Source organism: Rhinoderma darwinii, chromosome 4, assembly GCF_050947455.1.
Source record: "Rhinoderma darwinii isolate aRhiDar2 chromosome 4, aRhiDar2.hap1, whole genome shotgun sequence".
NCBI classification, from domain to species: domain Eukaryota; kingdom Metazoa; phylum Chordata; class Amphibia; order Anura; family Rhinodermatidae; genus Rhinoderma; species Rhinoderma darwinii.
In genome coordinates, this window is record NC_134690.1 from 126,190,870 (window position 1) to 126,207,174 (window position 16,305).

General features: G+C 38.4%; 1 protein-coding gene across 2 annotated transcripts in view; it reads left to right on the forward strand.

The window, feature by feature from the left end:
- Positions 1 to 10,815, forward strand: part of MFSD1 (major facilitator superfamily domain containing 1) — a 51,794-nt gene extending 40,979 nt beyond the window's left edge. The window contains exons 16-17 of one of the 2 annotated variants that reach the window (XM_075861552.1): positions 6,776 to 6,878; positions 9,320 to 10,815. In XM_075861552.1, coding sequence (XP_075717667.1) covers positions 6,776 to 6,878; positions 9,320 to 9,379 — 163 coding nt within the window. In that variant the 3' untranslated portion in view covers positions 9,380 to 10,815. Of the gene's footprint in view, positions 1 to 498; positions 783 to 6,775; positions 6,879 to 9,319 lie in introns of those variants that run through there. The other variant, XM_075861553.1, reaches the window with a different exon arrangement.
- The last annotated feature ends 5,490 nt before the right edge of the window (positions 10,816 to 16,305 follow it).

The following is a 16,305-nucleotide window of genomic DNA, read 5'->3' on the forward strand; positions in this document are numbered from 1 at the left end:
ATTTATTTTCGTTTTTGCATGCGGACTATGGGTTTTTATGCCACTCGATGGGATATAATGGCACGTTTTGGGCTTCACCTTCGGCGCACATGCTAGAAAATTCCCTGGTGCGTTTGCCAAACGTTGCCCCTATATGCGATGTCAAAAAAGTCTCAACTGTATTCAAAAAATGTGGTGTAAGCCTAGCCTAAAGCTGCCCATATCAGCCAATTAACTGATCTTCCTTTTTTGTTTTGTATCCTGTGCCAGAAGAGGAGACGTTGATATTGACAACGCGTACGGTTTGTCTGGACTGGTTTTCATGTGTGAGATATGGAGTGTCCTGCAGTCCACAATGCTGTGGGGTAGATAGTAATGTGCCCCCTCCTTAGCATATGCGTTGTAGCGGTTTATTGCTGGTGTTCAGCATGTTTCCATGCATTATGCCATTGGTTCTTTATTCTAGCGTTGCCATTTGTGCTCATTTTGAATGTAATATTTTACAATAATCTTTTGCAGAAAAGAAACTGAATAACAAAATCTCATCTTCCTGTATGCGGCAAGCTGTCAACTCGAAGAGCCTTAGTGTCTTCTGAGCTTGTTACAGATAGTCAAATCAACATTACTTGAGTTATTCCTTTCTATTACACCAGTAATAATGAAGGAGTTCTTGTTCTAGGCCGTAATGGTCGTCATGGACTGTTTACACACTCACTGGTTACGTGGCATTATTAACGGCACTTATGTTGCTACTCGCAATGTTTTTTTTTCTCTTGCGTAATTCTTGTTTTAAATTGTTTTATTAAGGCTTAAGGCACTTCGCATGGGTCACTTGATTTTATAAGGGTTCTTATTTCTCCTTTTAGCACTTCATTTTTAGTTGCATAGTACTGTTTGCTGCAGTATTTCTTGACTTGCTTTGATCTAGTTCCAGCAATGAGGATTTTATAAAGCAGATTCCCAGGCTATGTAAGTTAAAAACAAAAAACTTGTCTGTAATCTGTTACAGATTTGCAATGTTTGAAGTTCCCATGAAACTCACATGTTGTTGCTGCTCTCCTGAAATCCGGATATTAGGAAATTGCTTGAGGCAGCAACTCCCTATGTGTTCCTGCACTTTACGTTTTACATAAAACTATGTCAATATGTTAAAGGTGACAGTCCAGTCACTTGAGAGATGTCAGGGCTGGATAGCTATATTCAGCTCGGAAATCCCTTCTCCTGTATGATAGTGGATGGAGCGGGCAGGCAAAGCTGGCGACCTGTCTGCCAGCTCACGCCATTATGAACAGCGGCTAGGTGAGTATTCTTCTCCATATTCAGTGGGGCCTAGAATGACTGGACAGTCACTAGTTGTCTGAAGATGTTTTAATATGTGCAATGTTTTAAATTCAGCTATACCGTGTTTGGTGCAGTCCAATATCTATGGTCAAATAGGATTAGCTTATGTGTGTCTTCATTTTACAAAGGTATTCTCTTTAATTCATTTATTAGAAAGCCGATCATGGGATAATTTTGTCGACCATTGAACTTGTAGTTATATATTGTTTGTGAGTTGTCTTATATCATGGCTAGACAAATTCCTGGAGCCAGAAAGCCGGTGTGCCTAGCCATTTGCTCCTGGCACTTAACATTTTGGATTGTTTTTTCTCAAAGGTTTTGGAGCTCTTAATGCTGGGCCAGTAAACGCCGGTTATGGTCTAACTCACAAACTTTTAGCATGCGCAACCTGTCTACCAACGAACGGTGACGTTTTTAGGCCCTGTTCGCACAGTTTTTGGCGCTCATTTTGACTCAAAATCCGCGTCTGAATCAATGCCAAAAAACTTCTGTAACCGCCTCCCATTGATTTAAAAATAAATAAAAAATAAAAATGACATTCTCTTTTTTCCTGTGGTTCTGTCTCTGATCTCCCATTAAAATCAATGGGAGGCAGAGAATGGGTTTTTTCGTGGTATTTTTTTTTTTACCTGCGGCCGAAAAACACAGTGAAAACCGCGGCAAGAAAGTGCAGGCAGGTCAAAATCTGCATGCAATAACCGGGCCTAAAAGTGTTCTAGTTGCCTTGTGTGGAACTACAGGTATATATTGGGGAGTTGCATAAACAGTAATCCATTAATATATGATCAGCCAAGAAGTCATCTGATTTATAAGGTCACATTGCAGCAGGAAATGTAATTTTTCCCCTTTGTTTCCCTGCCACTCTTTTTACAGAATGTAGGCTGCTGTTTGTTTCAGCCTTTATGTGCTTACAGACTTGTATATGCAGGCTGATGTAAAACTACCTCTCCCTGCTAAAGGGCCGACAGTGTGAAAGAAATCCTCAAGAAAACTGCAAGGAGCTCAAAATCCATGCGGTTTCTCTTTATTATCAGATTCTACCTGCTGTATTTATGTGGGGAATTGCAATCTACAGAAGGCCCCGTTCACATCATGGTTTTGGACTCCCTACATAGGCTGTGATGGAGGCCTACCAGTGGCGTCAGTCACCCATAGACTATTATGGGACTTGTTTAACATATATGTATACCTTTTATGATGTACGATAAGCATATCCACTGGCAGGCATCCATCACAGGCATTCGCCACTCAGACTATTATGGCGTCCGTTTAACACATACGTCATGAATAGCTATTGAAAAGCTTGTGAGGCCAAAAAGACAATATTTTGGCCTCCATCGGGCTAATGGAGCTCTATGGCCACATTCAGCGTGCACGTCGGGAGCTTTCCTGGTGTACATGCTTAAACGTACTCTACAATCATGATGTAAACTGGGCCTAATATATAAACGAGTGACACGTATACTTGTATGAACATATCATTTTTTGCTGCACCTTTTGGATCATCCTAATAGTGCATTTCAATATGTTATACAGGATTCTACTTGTATGACATTTGCATTGCTTCTCTGGCCTTTGCTACTTGTTTCTATAAAAGCTGAATCCTGTAAGTTCAAGATGTACTTCAACTTGCAATAACCGGTAACCTGTGGATTGTAACCAGGGATGTGGAGTCCGCTCCTGTTTATTAGTTTGAGCAATGGAGCCTGTAGATACCTCATTGTTTCTCCTGTCGTGTGGATTGCACTGTGGCAACTTCCCACACTTGTCCTGCTTTGTTTTTTGTCTCTACTTTTTTTCTTTTCTTTTTTTGTGTTTTTCATGATGGAGCATCTAAAAAAAAAAGGGAATTGCACCATACTTGCCTCCGCTTTTACTTTTACCTCCTTTTTTAGGTACTTGATAGAGTATACTTTTTTTTATTAACATCAGGTCATTAATAGATTAGTTAGCGTTGGCAGAAACCTTTATCCAAAAATATATTGGATAGTTTCGATAATTTCAAATTCCTATTATGCCTCAATCTATTATGCAAAAGTATTGCCTCCCATCGCAGGCTATAAACGGATGTAGAAGGTCATCTATAGCTCAGACAGTCCAGGCAACTACTAGTGTGTGTTTGTATCATACATAGTCTAGACAAGGAAGGGGGTGGCACATACAGATCGCGCACCACTGCAATGTTTACATGCACTGCTACTCAGTTCAGTGGGTTACATATGGAGGGAGTGTTTTTTTTTTTTTTTTTTTCTCTTAACATCAAACATGGTATTGAAAAGACCTCTTATTCTATAATAAATAAGGCTTCATTCACATTGTGTTCGTTGCTTCCTTGGCTCTGCTCTCATAGGAACAAAACAACAAATTACTGGATGTGCCTGATCCGTTGCATGATGGAAACCGTTGGTACCTGATGGAATCCATTGACCTTTAATCAGTACCGTAGGGTTTTCGCCATGACATTTGTTGTCTTACTGGACAAAATAGCGCAACATGCTGCAGTATTTTGTCTGGTGTTTCTGACCGGATCTGTGATGGAGTCACTTAATGGAGACTCCAATGCAGATGTGAACGAAGCCTAACACAGTGGCTCAGTGGTTAGCACCTGGGTTCAAAGCCAACCAAGGACAACATCTGCAATGGATTTTGTATGTTCTCCCTGTGTTTTGCGTGGGTTTCCTTCGGGTACTTCGGTTTCCTCCCACACCCCAAAATCATACCAATAGGGAATTTAGATTGTAAGCCCCAATGGGGACAGTAAAAAAGAGGACCTCTGTACAGCGCTGAGTAATATGTTGGCGCTATATAAGTAGCTGAAATAAATAACTTAAAGAATAACTTTAATTTTTTTTTTTTGTATTGTGGGGATTCTTGTTTAAGCAATTTTTAAATATACTCATTGTGGTACCCCAAAAACGGGTATTTTTGTAATGTTTAACTACCCCTTCATTAGCTGGTACTCGAGCAGTAAAGTTTTGTATTCCATTGATTGTAGAAAATACAAAGTGTAGCCGTGAAAACCGAAGCACTTGATCTATTTAAACTCTGTGGTCCACACATGTTACTCAGGAAATGTATCTATTCTAAAATACAGAGGCCTACTTCTATTTCACCGCTAGCACTTGATTCTCTACCTGTTCTACTTTTCATTTTTATCTTGATGTTTTAAATTGTTTCACTAATAGGCAAATCTTTTTGGTAATATAAATGCACTTTCTTTTAAAACTTTACTAAAACACTGTTAAAATAAAATCTAATGAAAAACAAATGTTTGTTTGTCTTTGTTCTAGATTTCAAAAAAAATATAAATTGTGTAATATATATAATATATGCATTTATTTTCGGAATCGCTTTTCGGAATCACTTTTGTACTTAAGAACAGATCTTCGGGACCCGGCTGTAGACATTGATATGTTTATTTACATACAGCGTGTCCATGAAGAAGGAACATGTACATAAGGTTTAAGTCACAACGTCCCTCATCTATGGACACAATGATGGAGATGATTAAATTAGCAGAGGTGTCACTTATTCTGAGAGGTTTTTTACAAATTGACCCGGAGGTGTTGTGAAAAGCGTTGTTCGCCCTAACCCCCCCCCCCCCTCTTTATTTTTCTGCTAAAGAAGTTTTCATTAATGCCCTTATTGATCTTGGCATTTACCATCAGAAACATCCCACTATCAGTTGGCATTGGGAAACTTTTTTGTAAGCTTTATAGCTGTTCATGTAAGAGAAAACCGAAACATGACGCTTGTTCTGGAATTAAGAAACGAATCCCAATTTAACATCTTCTAGAATTTTTTATGCTTTCTTGCGATTCATTAAAAAGGAAACCGTGCACAAAGATTAACATCTTCGCATATAAGCAGGACTCTCCTTTGACACTGCACCGGATCTTTTCTCTGGTCAGTGCCGAACATCAAGACCAATTTTACTACAATCTACTACATTACACAGTACAACAAAAATGTTGTCTTTTTGTATGTCTTCTGGTGTACTTTATTTTTTTTATGGGGGGGGATCTCCCTCACTAATTCATATGTAAATTCAGGATTCTACGGTTTCCCTGTGGTTCAGGAGCAGTCCATTTTGGGAGCTCAGATGTCTGGCAGAGTTGCGATTGACGTCTGTTTCCAAGATCAACCAATAGAAATTTTAAAGTATCTGGTTTTATGAATGTCACCTGAAATAACTTGTGTCTGTACAAAAGCAGTAGAGAAACGTATTAGCAAATTTCTTAAACTTTTTTTTTTTTTTTATAATGTAGGTTAAAACTGGATTTTTGTTAGGCTAAATTCATACTTACGTTGTATAATCTGTTTCTCTGATCCGTTTTTACATAAGAATAAGGGTTTGTTCACACGGCTTATTTTTGGCCGTTTTTCGGGGCTGGAAAATCGGAAGCAGAACGCCTCCAAAAATCTGCTCATTGATTTCTATGGGAAAAACGGCTTTCTGTTCCAACTGGTCGTTTTTTTACTTGCCGGTTTAAAAAAAAAAAAAAAAAAGTGCATGTCACTTCTTGAGCCATTTTTTTGTGCAGTTTTTCATTGACTCAATAGAATAACGGCCGTAAAAAATGCATTGAAAAACGCGAGTTGCTAATAAAAAAAAGTCTGAAAATCACTAGCTGTTTTTCCTTGAAAACCGCTCCGTATTTTCAGACGTTTTTTGTTAATCGTGTGAATATACCCTACAGATAAAAACCGATCCGTTAAAAAGCTCACTTGAAAAATGTGATTGTTAATTGCATCCGTTCGCTTCCGTTATGTTAGTCATCCCTTTTTTTTTGACTAAGATAAAAGTGCAGAGTACAGGACTTTAACTCCGTTCGGAAAAACACATGTCTAACGGATGGGTTAATTTTATCATTGGTGTCAACGTAAAGGTTCATTCACATCTGTGCTAGGGCTCTGTTCCGTCTGAACTTTCCGTCGGAACGGGACCCTGACTGACACAAACGGAAACCAAAGGTTTCAATGGTGACTGATCCGGTGCCAATGGTTTCCGTTTGTCTCAGTTGTGCAGGCGTTTTGACGGCATCAATAACTTAGTCGACTACACTATTGATTCCGTCTAAACGACGGAACCCTTGCAACTACTGAGACAAACAGAATTGAACCATTGAAACCTTTTGGTTTCCGTTTGTCAGTCAGGATCCCGTTACGACGGAACGTGGGAACAGGACCCCATCGCAGATGTGAACGAAGCCTAAAATGGATACAAACAGATTGTAATCAGTTTGCTTTCGTTATTTTGATTTCAATTGAATTTTTAACTGATCAGTTTTTATCCCTATTCTGATCTAAAAACTGATCAGAGTAACGGATTATGCAAGGCAAGTGTGAATTTAGCCTTAAAAGCATAATTCTGGTTTAATGTTTGGCTTGCCTGCTTGCAATGTTTCTGCATAAATATTTTAACTTTATCTATTTACCACATCTTTATTTATAGGGCTGAAAAGGCACGACTACGAAGACAAAATTCAGAAAGCAGGTTTCGTCCGTTAAGTGCGTTTGCTGTAAGGGTTAGGTATCTCTCCAGGTTGGGAGCACAGGTATGTATGATAATCACCCCCGTAAATAAATGTACTTGTGTCTATAAAAAGGCTTGTCCGAACGTTCCAAGTGTAAATAAAGAGAAGCTGCAAATGTTCTAAAATACTCAGTGGTAATGCTAGTGTAAAAAAAGAAACACGGCACATCCTAAAAATAAAAGTTCAAGATGTGTCTGGTTTTTACATACCAATTATGCTTATGTTTACATGCAAATATCTTCATAATCACCAGAACTGGACAAACCGAAAATCTCGTTTTATACTGGAAATTGAGAAAAAGTAACCAATATAATGGAGATTACACACCTTTTAAGAAGTGACTGCTCCTCCAAACACTATATATATATTTCCTAAATGCAGATAACCTGTCGAATTTATCCCAACACGCTATTGGCAGCCATGTCCACCTTTTACGGAACTTTGTGACAAACCGAAATTAATAAATCTTAAATTTTGCACCTGAAACTCACGCACAAGCAAAGTTTTACACACAAAAATAGTGTCAAATAATAGATAATGGTGCGCAAAGTTCATATATATCACAAATGTCTGTCAACCGGAGCTTGTGCTCTCTCAAACATTGAAACAGAGGCCGTGCAATATTTGGCGGGCCTATTCAAATGTGTTAACATCTAATGCACGCCGCTAAAAGCTACTATGCTACCTATATCTACGTTTTTTGAAAGCGCACAGCATGCCGTGTATAAAAATCCAACTCCATAATTGAACCACACAACTTTGCATCAAAAAATGATTAAGCAAAAACCGTATGGAAGTTCAGCTCTTAAATTAAGATGCGTACTAAAGCAGCAAAAAAAATAAATAATTTTCTTTGCACAAAACTAAGCTGTGAGGAGCTCCTACGTAATACACTTGTACGTTTTTAAATGTGCATTTGTTTCAGAAACACGGAAATCGCAGGAATGCGCCTATCCATTTTTGCATGCAATTTTAAATTGGGGTTTATTTAGCTATATAGGTTTCCAAGTATATACAGTTCCCACTTAAACCTGCTTGGGCTAGATCACGGCTAGAACAAGGTTCTTGGCTTTCAAGCAAGACCAGGTCACGGCTCTAACCTGAGCTAGAGGAACATATCCGATAAGTCTTTGGCTTCTGAAGTACCTTCCTGCGAGGATGTATGAAATGTCCTTGGCAGGTCTAGGGTTAATAGAAAAAATACTTTGACTTGATGTGTGTGTGGTTTCATACAAGTTCGAGGTACAGAATACGGTCACATTTCATTAATCTGGTATCATATATAGGTTAACATTGTATTTTTGAGCAGTGTTCCTGTGTGTGCTCTACCCTTACTAGTAAATTCTATAGCCCTCTTTATGACCATCCAGTCCTCTATTATATTTAATTATCTGGCACTTATGTCCCATTAATGCCTTATTAAAGGGATTTTAGTGTGTTTGCTTAGGAGTACGTTAGGATGTAGCCTGAAACCTGTCAAATTTGGTTCGCAGTGGCTAACTAGCCTATGTTTAGTAAGGATAAAACCGCTGATCTGAGGAAATTTGACATCTCCCACAGAATGTAGCGTGCTATTGTCAGAACCACCGTTCTGATGTTGTATTGAGCAGTGGCTACTTCATTTTTCAATTTACATTCATAAATAACCTACATGTGAAGCTGGAAATTATTGCCTATACATTACCCAATTTTACTTATTTTTAGAAAGTTACGAAACTTTCCGTGGACGATATTTATATAGAATTAAATGGTGATCATATTATGTAAGGATTCTTCCGAATATACTTCACTACATTTCTTAATGAGAATCTTTTTAACATGATTTCATTTCAATAATTTACTTGCATTAAACTTTTTGACCCGTCCCTTGGTCCAAGATAACTTGCAGCTGTCTTTTTGGTATGCTCGAATTACATGAACAAAGTAACTAAAATCTAAATCGCTTGGGGCCGGTTCATGTCCGCGTTGGGCTTCCGTTTGGCTTTCCGTTTACCTGTAACGTCAAAGGAACAGCTGATTGTCTCTGTTCCGCTAGTGTTTCGTTTTTTTTCAGAAAACCATAGCACAGCACACTACACTATTTCTGTGAAGAAGAAAAAAGAAACTTAACAGAGACAAACACACAAAGAAATTACAATGGTAATGCAAACGGAAACGATACTTTCAGTTTGTGTTTCCGTTCATTGTTCCTCTGACGGAACATATGAACGGAAATCCAAACAGAAGCCCAATGCTGATGTGAACAGGCCCTAACTACCAGGTCTGGCCAAACCCCAGGAACCCGTGCACATAGTAAAGGTCGTATTGTGCCCACTAAACTAGGTAAATTGGCTCCTGGAGTGCCTAACTGGTTCCTAACGCTTGTCGTATGTCTGGTCCCTGATAATTATGACTTCACAATATATGGGAATGATCGATACCCACATTTTCATGTCTTGTGTTATTTCTTTGTTTCATTACAGCTGCCGGAGCATTACTGCAGCCACTTGTCTTCTCTGGCCCACAGAAGTGTTCTCAAATAACATCACACAGTATTTGTCCATCAGCTGGTTGTCCTTCAGTGTGGTAAAATGTGCCAAATGATTTAAGAAGCTGCTTTTAGTTTGGTTATGGGGATAGACTGAAGGCCCTTTTACACTGGCCAATTGTAGTGCAGACAGGCATTCATAGAATGCTCGTAAACAGGGCAGAGATCAGCAGAAAAACGAGCAAACGCTTGGTCCTCTGCTGATCGTATCGTTTTGAAAAAAAAAAACAACTAAATTATTATCGTTGTCGGCAGCGCATCTCCCTGTGTAATCGGAGACGCGCTGCCGATATGATGATGTATAGGGACGAGCGATCAGAGTAACGAGCGTTCATCCCCATACATAGCTCCTTGTGACAGGAGCACATGAGGGCCGATCAACGGGCGATCTCATTGATCGGCGCTCGTTGCACCGGCCAAAATTGGCCGGTGTAATAGGGCCTTTAACTATTTGTGTGCAGAAATTTCATTCTATGCAAATTTGAGTAATAACATAAACCTACCTTTATAAATGGTGCTGACAATGATCCTGCAGCCTCACTTTATACAAAGTAATCTGGGGACACTCTGTTCTCGAATACCTTCTTGTATTCCTATTGAATGAACCATGCTGTAAATGGATATATCTCAACTGATGATAGAGGTTCCTTATTGGAAGAATGCTGTATGAATGGCATACACTACTTTATCACACGGATGATCAACTCTATTGCTGCTAAAATTCACTTTTAGGTTTGTCTATTTTCAAATGTAAAATTCATGTTTGGGTCGTAAGTATCAATGGTAAGATGACATCCTACCTCTCAGGTTCTGTTCACACTTGCGTTATTTTCCACTAGGTTTTTGTTGCTTTTTGAAGGTGAGAATAGTGTAGCATGCTGCACTGTGATATCTAGTTCATAAAAATAAAAAAAAAAACTGCAAAAAAGGAACCAATTATAGGTCAATGAGGAAAAAAAAAAAGTTTAACTTGTGATGGCTCCGTCCTGGATCCTATAAAATCGGAAACCATGAGGCAAGTGTGAACGTAGCCCTACATGGGATGTTTACCTGTTTGATTTCCTGGAGCCACTGCACGGCTATTCTATATGCTATTCTTACCGGCCTAATGTAGACCTAGTTATTGACCCCACCCAGGTATGTAAATGTGGGTAGAAGGGACTTTCATAAGGGACATGATTTAATCATCACTACTGATCTTATCCCAGTTCTATCCTTATAGTGTTTTTCCATGTGACTAGGCATTATCATATGTCAGAACAATAAGCAATACCATTCATGCTGCTCTAACTGTTCTGGTCCTTTCCGGCTTGTTGCTAAAATATCATTGCACTATTGTTATCTTTATGTACTTTTAAAAGAGAATTTAAAGAGTCTTATATGGACCTTGAGAGGAGTTTTTTATGTTCCTTTTTGTTGTGTTGAAGGGTGACGGGGGGGGGGGGACGGGGGACACACACGACGGGACGCTTAGCACAGATATTGGGGGTTGAAAAATGAAAAAACTGGCGGCTTTTCAGTGTAAACAAATTGTACCTGTTATCGTTACGGAGGCTATGGATGGTGAATAAAGGCCCTTTACACTGGCCAATGAATAGGCAAACGAGGATTCATATGAGCGCACATCCCTGATTATTGCCACGTGTAAACTGCGCAATGATCAGCTGATGAGCGAGCAAACCCATGTTCATCGGCTGATCTGCTAGTTTATGCGACCAATAAAAGGGTCGCTAGTCTGCAGCACATCTCCCTGTGTAAAAAGGGAGATGTGTTGCCGACATAAAGGAAATGTATAGTGACAACTGCTCGTAGTAATGATCGCTAGTCCCCATACATAACCGATCATTGCTCCTTGTGAAAGGAGCAAGCGAGCGTCGATCAACGAGCTGCCACGTTGATCGGCATTCATTTTCACGGTTCTTATCAGGCCGTGTAAAAGGACCGTTAGAAGAGTCAGTCATCATGTCCTACTGGTAGGTTTGGGAACTGAAATTAACAATGTAGGACAGGTCAACCCATCCCCATTTACATTACAGGATTCCTACAGAATTCTGGTGTTTAACCTGTCAGAAGGGGAAAAAGAAAAAAACGAATCTGAAAACATTGATTTAAAATGCATTTTTACTTTTCAAATACACTAAAGTCACTAAAAGCATATGATCCGCACAAGACGCAGTCCATATAAGATTTAATGATTGGTGCTATGTTACTTTTTAATTGTCTTTTTATATGAAGATATTTATGTTAACCGTGCACATTTCGGTCACAGGTATTGTATTTTATAAGAATGTACTAATTTGTAAAACAAGCAATATATTATGTATGTCTAATGTTACAATAACGTGTGTTTTTTTTCTTTTTGTTTTTTTTTTCTTTTCTTTGATGTTTATTAAATAGATAGAATTGAGACAATACTATGCTGGGACATGGCTTCGCTTGACATTAGGAAATTAATTTTATAGCAGTCTATCAAACGTTTTTTTTTTTTTAACAGAATTGATCAGAATAGAAAACCAATATAGTCTGCTTACAATTTATGCCCCTGTTAAATGTAGAAAACGACAACCATTTGTAGCAACACAAGGCCACCAGGACAACAGGTGGCATTTTTATTTTATTTTTTTCATCACCCTACCTTGGGCATAATTTTTAGATCAGACTGTATTGGTAAGTTTAATGTTTTTTTCTTATATTCAATATTCCCTTATGGCAAATAGAGTACAACCGCTCAAGAGATTATGTTGAAGTTGCACTTTTTTATTTTTAAGTAGTTCTGCATCCCCGCAGCTGCCAAATGTATAGCGGTCTGTAGCTGAAGCCCTATTCGCCAATACCCAGTCTTTAGTCGATGGAGGATGGGCAACTGCAGGAATTTAATTTCTTTAGCAGTCTGGTCCTCACTTCCACATAACTAAGAAAACTGCTAGTAAAGTAACTGACCTAATAGTTATTGAAAAGCCTAACTCCCATGTTACATAGTATGCAAGACTTTAATGTTTCCTCTATTAATGTTTTACTATTCGACTATCAAGTCCATCATTGGAGCTGTGCACAATTACTTTACATTAACCTTGGATAATCTCTAGTGGTTAATCAACACTTGTCCGTTTCTGAAATGCCCTCGGATATGCTGCAATGATAAATGTCGGGCCACAGAACAGGCCTAGACGAGTCAGAGTACATTATATTTTCTATAGTTTAAATTGTTATTTTCTTTATTCTTTAGAATTTGTAATGAAACCAATATATTCATAATTATTAGAAATTGCGTTTTGTATTTTTGAATGTATAATTAAAAAGTGTTCTAAATGTTTTTGTTTATATTATTTGTCTCGGTATAACTTATATATTTGTTGGGTTTTATATCATGGATCAAGGTTTTTGCAATTCTAAGCAATGAACTAGTAATAAACCATGTGTGAGTGAGGCCTCTCACTAATGCCGGTGGTTTTATTTGCAGCATTTCCAGTGGTTTGCACTTTTTTTTTTTTTTTGTGGGGGTTTCTTGACTTTCAAAGTAATATTATTTTTTTTTCTCCCCCCGCGTTTGCGAAGTTATCCTTGCATAGGGTTTTGATGACGTTCGAGTTGTCACTGTACCAGAATTTGGACCTCGATACTGATACTTTGTATACTCTATACCAAAACTATACTTGACAGAATAATTTTTTTTATTCCTTTTTGCATCCTGGCGTTAATAAAAATGTACAATTTTTGCTTGACGTAGGTGTATGAAACGTTGTTTTTTTTTTTCAGGAGCAGTTTCTACTTGGTATTTGTTTGTTTTTACTGCATATACCGATCATAAATGAAACGATACATTTGTTGTGCAGGTTATTGCACAAACTAACACTACAATACCAAATGTGTGTATATTTTATGAATTGGGACTTCTATTTTAATGTTGTAAAAACTTTCATTTGTGTTTTTTATTTTACAATTTTTTTTAATTTAACATTACTTTTATTATTAATATGTTACTTGATATTTTTTTTTTTGTTAATGGACATGTATCTATTTGCCAGTACATTAGCCTGTGAACCGATAGTACCCAGGCAGTTGTTCGTGTATGCCCGAACAGGAAATGTCGTCAGATAGCCCTGTGGTCCTTCAATGGACCCTGGGATGTCTATCCATATAAAGTATGTCCCTCCATCGAGTCAGAGGGATTACCTGTGACTCGATCAAAGAGGGGTTCCCCCGGTCTCGTTTTCCCTTTGAATGCCGTGGTCAGGTTTGATTGTGGCATTCAAGGGATAACAACGGAGATCAGAGTTTCTCTGATCTCTGCCGTTAGAGCGGGGATGCAGCTGTGTATTATGCACGCTTACTGTGTCAGCGCGATCAGCATTATGTAAAGTGGCCAGCGCTACACTAAAGACAGAACAGGGCGGGCACCATGTACTCGGTCTTCAGGTCCGGCGCCGCCACTCATTAGTGCAGTGCTGGTCGCATCACATCATGTCAGTGACTACATTCATGTATTTCAATACTAAGATGTGGGGCCACACAGCTTAGTATTGAAATACATGAATTCACGGTATTGAACAGTTTGAGGGTGTACAGTATCGAAATAGTTACGATGCATCGTGTAACTCTAGTTGATATGACTATCCATTGCTGATCAGCCTATTTTATCTGCAGCAAAACTGATCAGCTTCCATCTTTAGATAGAAACATGTTTGGTTACAATTGTATACTATAAACAAATGTCTCATGGGACTATAATGTCATGTGGGTTGAGCTACCAGCAAGTGCAAAAATTCCCAGCTCCCCAATATTGAAATAGAAACTCCAAATATCATATACTAAATACACGAGAAAAAGGGAGTCGAAACTATTGAACAAAAAGCGCCAATTATAGAAAATTACAAATTTTATTGGACAATACAAAAATACATGGTTAAAAAACAGACTACAAACCAAATCACTGCATATCTCCACAGTAGGAGACAATATGGAGCCACAAAACTACTTTAAATATTACAGTATTTGTATATACGTACATCGGGAAAGTTCCCCAGAAAAAAAGTTGTCATGAATATGCTCTAAAACAAGTCCCTAGAACAATGTAATGGAGGCTAGCAAAACACTTGTGTCCAAAATATTTTCTAAAACTTCCCAATATAATGCGTCTCTGTAAAGAGTAATAGGGGATGACAAGGTAGTGATTTATTTATAATAGTAAATGAAGTTTAATCCAATCAGTACCAGTTTAGTAATTAATTCAAAAGGACCAGATAGTGGGAATAGCACTTCATAGATTTAAAATCTTGATAAAGACTTGATATGCAGGAGAGAGAAGCCACATTTCAATATTCCTGTGGTGCCGAACCTCCACCAATAGTAGACTATCTACTTTTTATAGCGGCCTTTAGTAAGCACAAGGAATAAAGGAAAAAAAGAACCACAACATTTGTAAAGCATTTTCTCCTGATTACGGCAATACCCCATATGTGGTAATAAACTGCTGATTGGACCCATAGCAGCGCTCAGAAGGGAAGTAGCGCCATTTGGATTTTGGAGCACAGATTTTGCTGGATTGTTTTTCGGTGCCATGCCGCCTTTGTAACGCCCTGGAGAGACCAAAACAGTGGAAGCTCCCCAAGTTGCCCCATTTTGGAAACCCCCCTCAAGGAATTTTTCTAGGGGTATAGTGAGAATATAGACTCCACGGGTCTTTTGCAGAATTTATTAGAATTAGGCGGAGAAAATTTATATCACAATTTTTTTCCACTAAAATGTTGAATTTCCTCATTTTCACAAGGGATAAAGGAGAAATAAACAACCAATTTTTATAAAACAATTTCTCCCGGGTACGGAAATACCCCACATGTGGTCATACATTTTTTTTCATTAGAAATGAATTAACCCTTTCAGGACTGATCCATTTTTTGCTTTCTTATTTTCGTTTTTCACTACCAGTCTTCCAAGAGCCATAACTTTTTTTCTTTTTCTGTCAGTAGAGTGATGTGAGGGCTTATTTCTTGCGGGAGGAATTGTAGTTTCTATTGATACCATTTAAAGTACCATAAAAAGTACTGGGAAACTGTATAAAAAATGGAAAATATAGTAATCTAGGAAAAAAATCTGATTCCATTTTTTTGGGTTTTCGTTTTTACAGCTTTCACCGTGCGGTAAAAACGAAAACTACAGCGATTTTGGCAGTTTAAATTTAAGTTTTTCACGGTGTTCACCGTGCGAGTTAAATAATGGTATATTGTAATAGTTTGGCCTTTTATGGACGTAGCGATATCAATTCTGTTTATTTTTTTACATTACTTTTGAATAAAGATGGGATTATTTTTTTTTGAAACTTTTTTTTTTTTTTCTTCTTTCTCCCCACTAATAACTTTAATTCTTCTACACATTTTATTAGTCCCCTTAGGGGACTTGTACCAGCGATCATTGGATCGCGGGTAAAATATGCTGCGATACTAATGTATTGCAGTATATTGTTATTCTTACAGGCTTCTGTAACCGCACGATCGCTGTTCCTGTCCGTTAGTCCTGGGTGTCAGCTCTAATACACAGCCGACGCCCGCAGCGTATGGAGCGGGCTCAGCACGTGAGCCCGCTCCATACATCACCCCCGCACCATGACGTGCTATTAAGTCATAGTGCTCAAAGGGGTTAATGCACAGCGAATTGTGTGAATATTGCAATTTTGCACTGATGTGCCATTTTAGTACATAATATGTTGTGCCCAGTTTGTGCCACTGAAGACAAATACCTCATAAAACGTTAAGCGGGTTCTCCCGGGTATCGCGATGCCGTATATGTGGGCGCAAACTGCTGTTTGGGGATGCTGCAAGGCTCAGAAGGGAGGGAGCGCCATTTTGCTTTTGGAGCACAGATTTTGCTTGGTAGTTTTTCTGTTTTGGGTTTCGCTGGTATTTCAGTTTATAATGTGGGGGCATA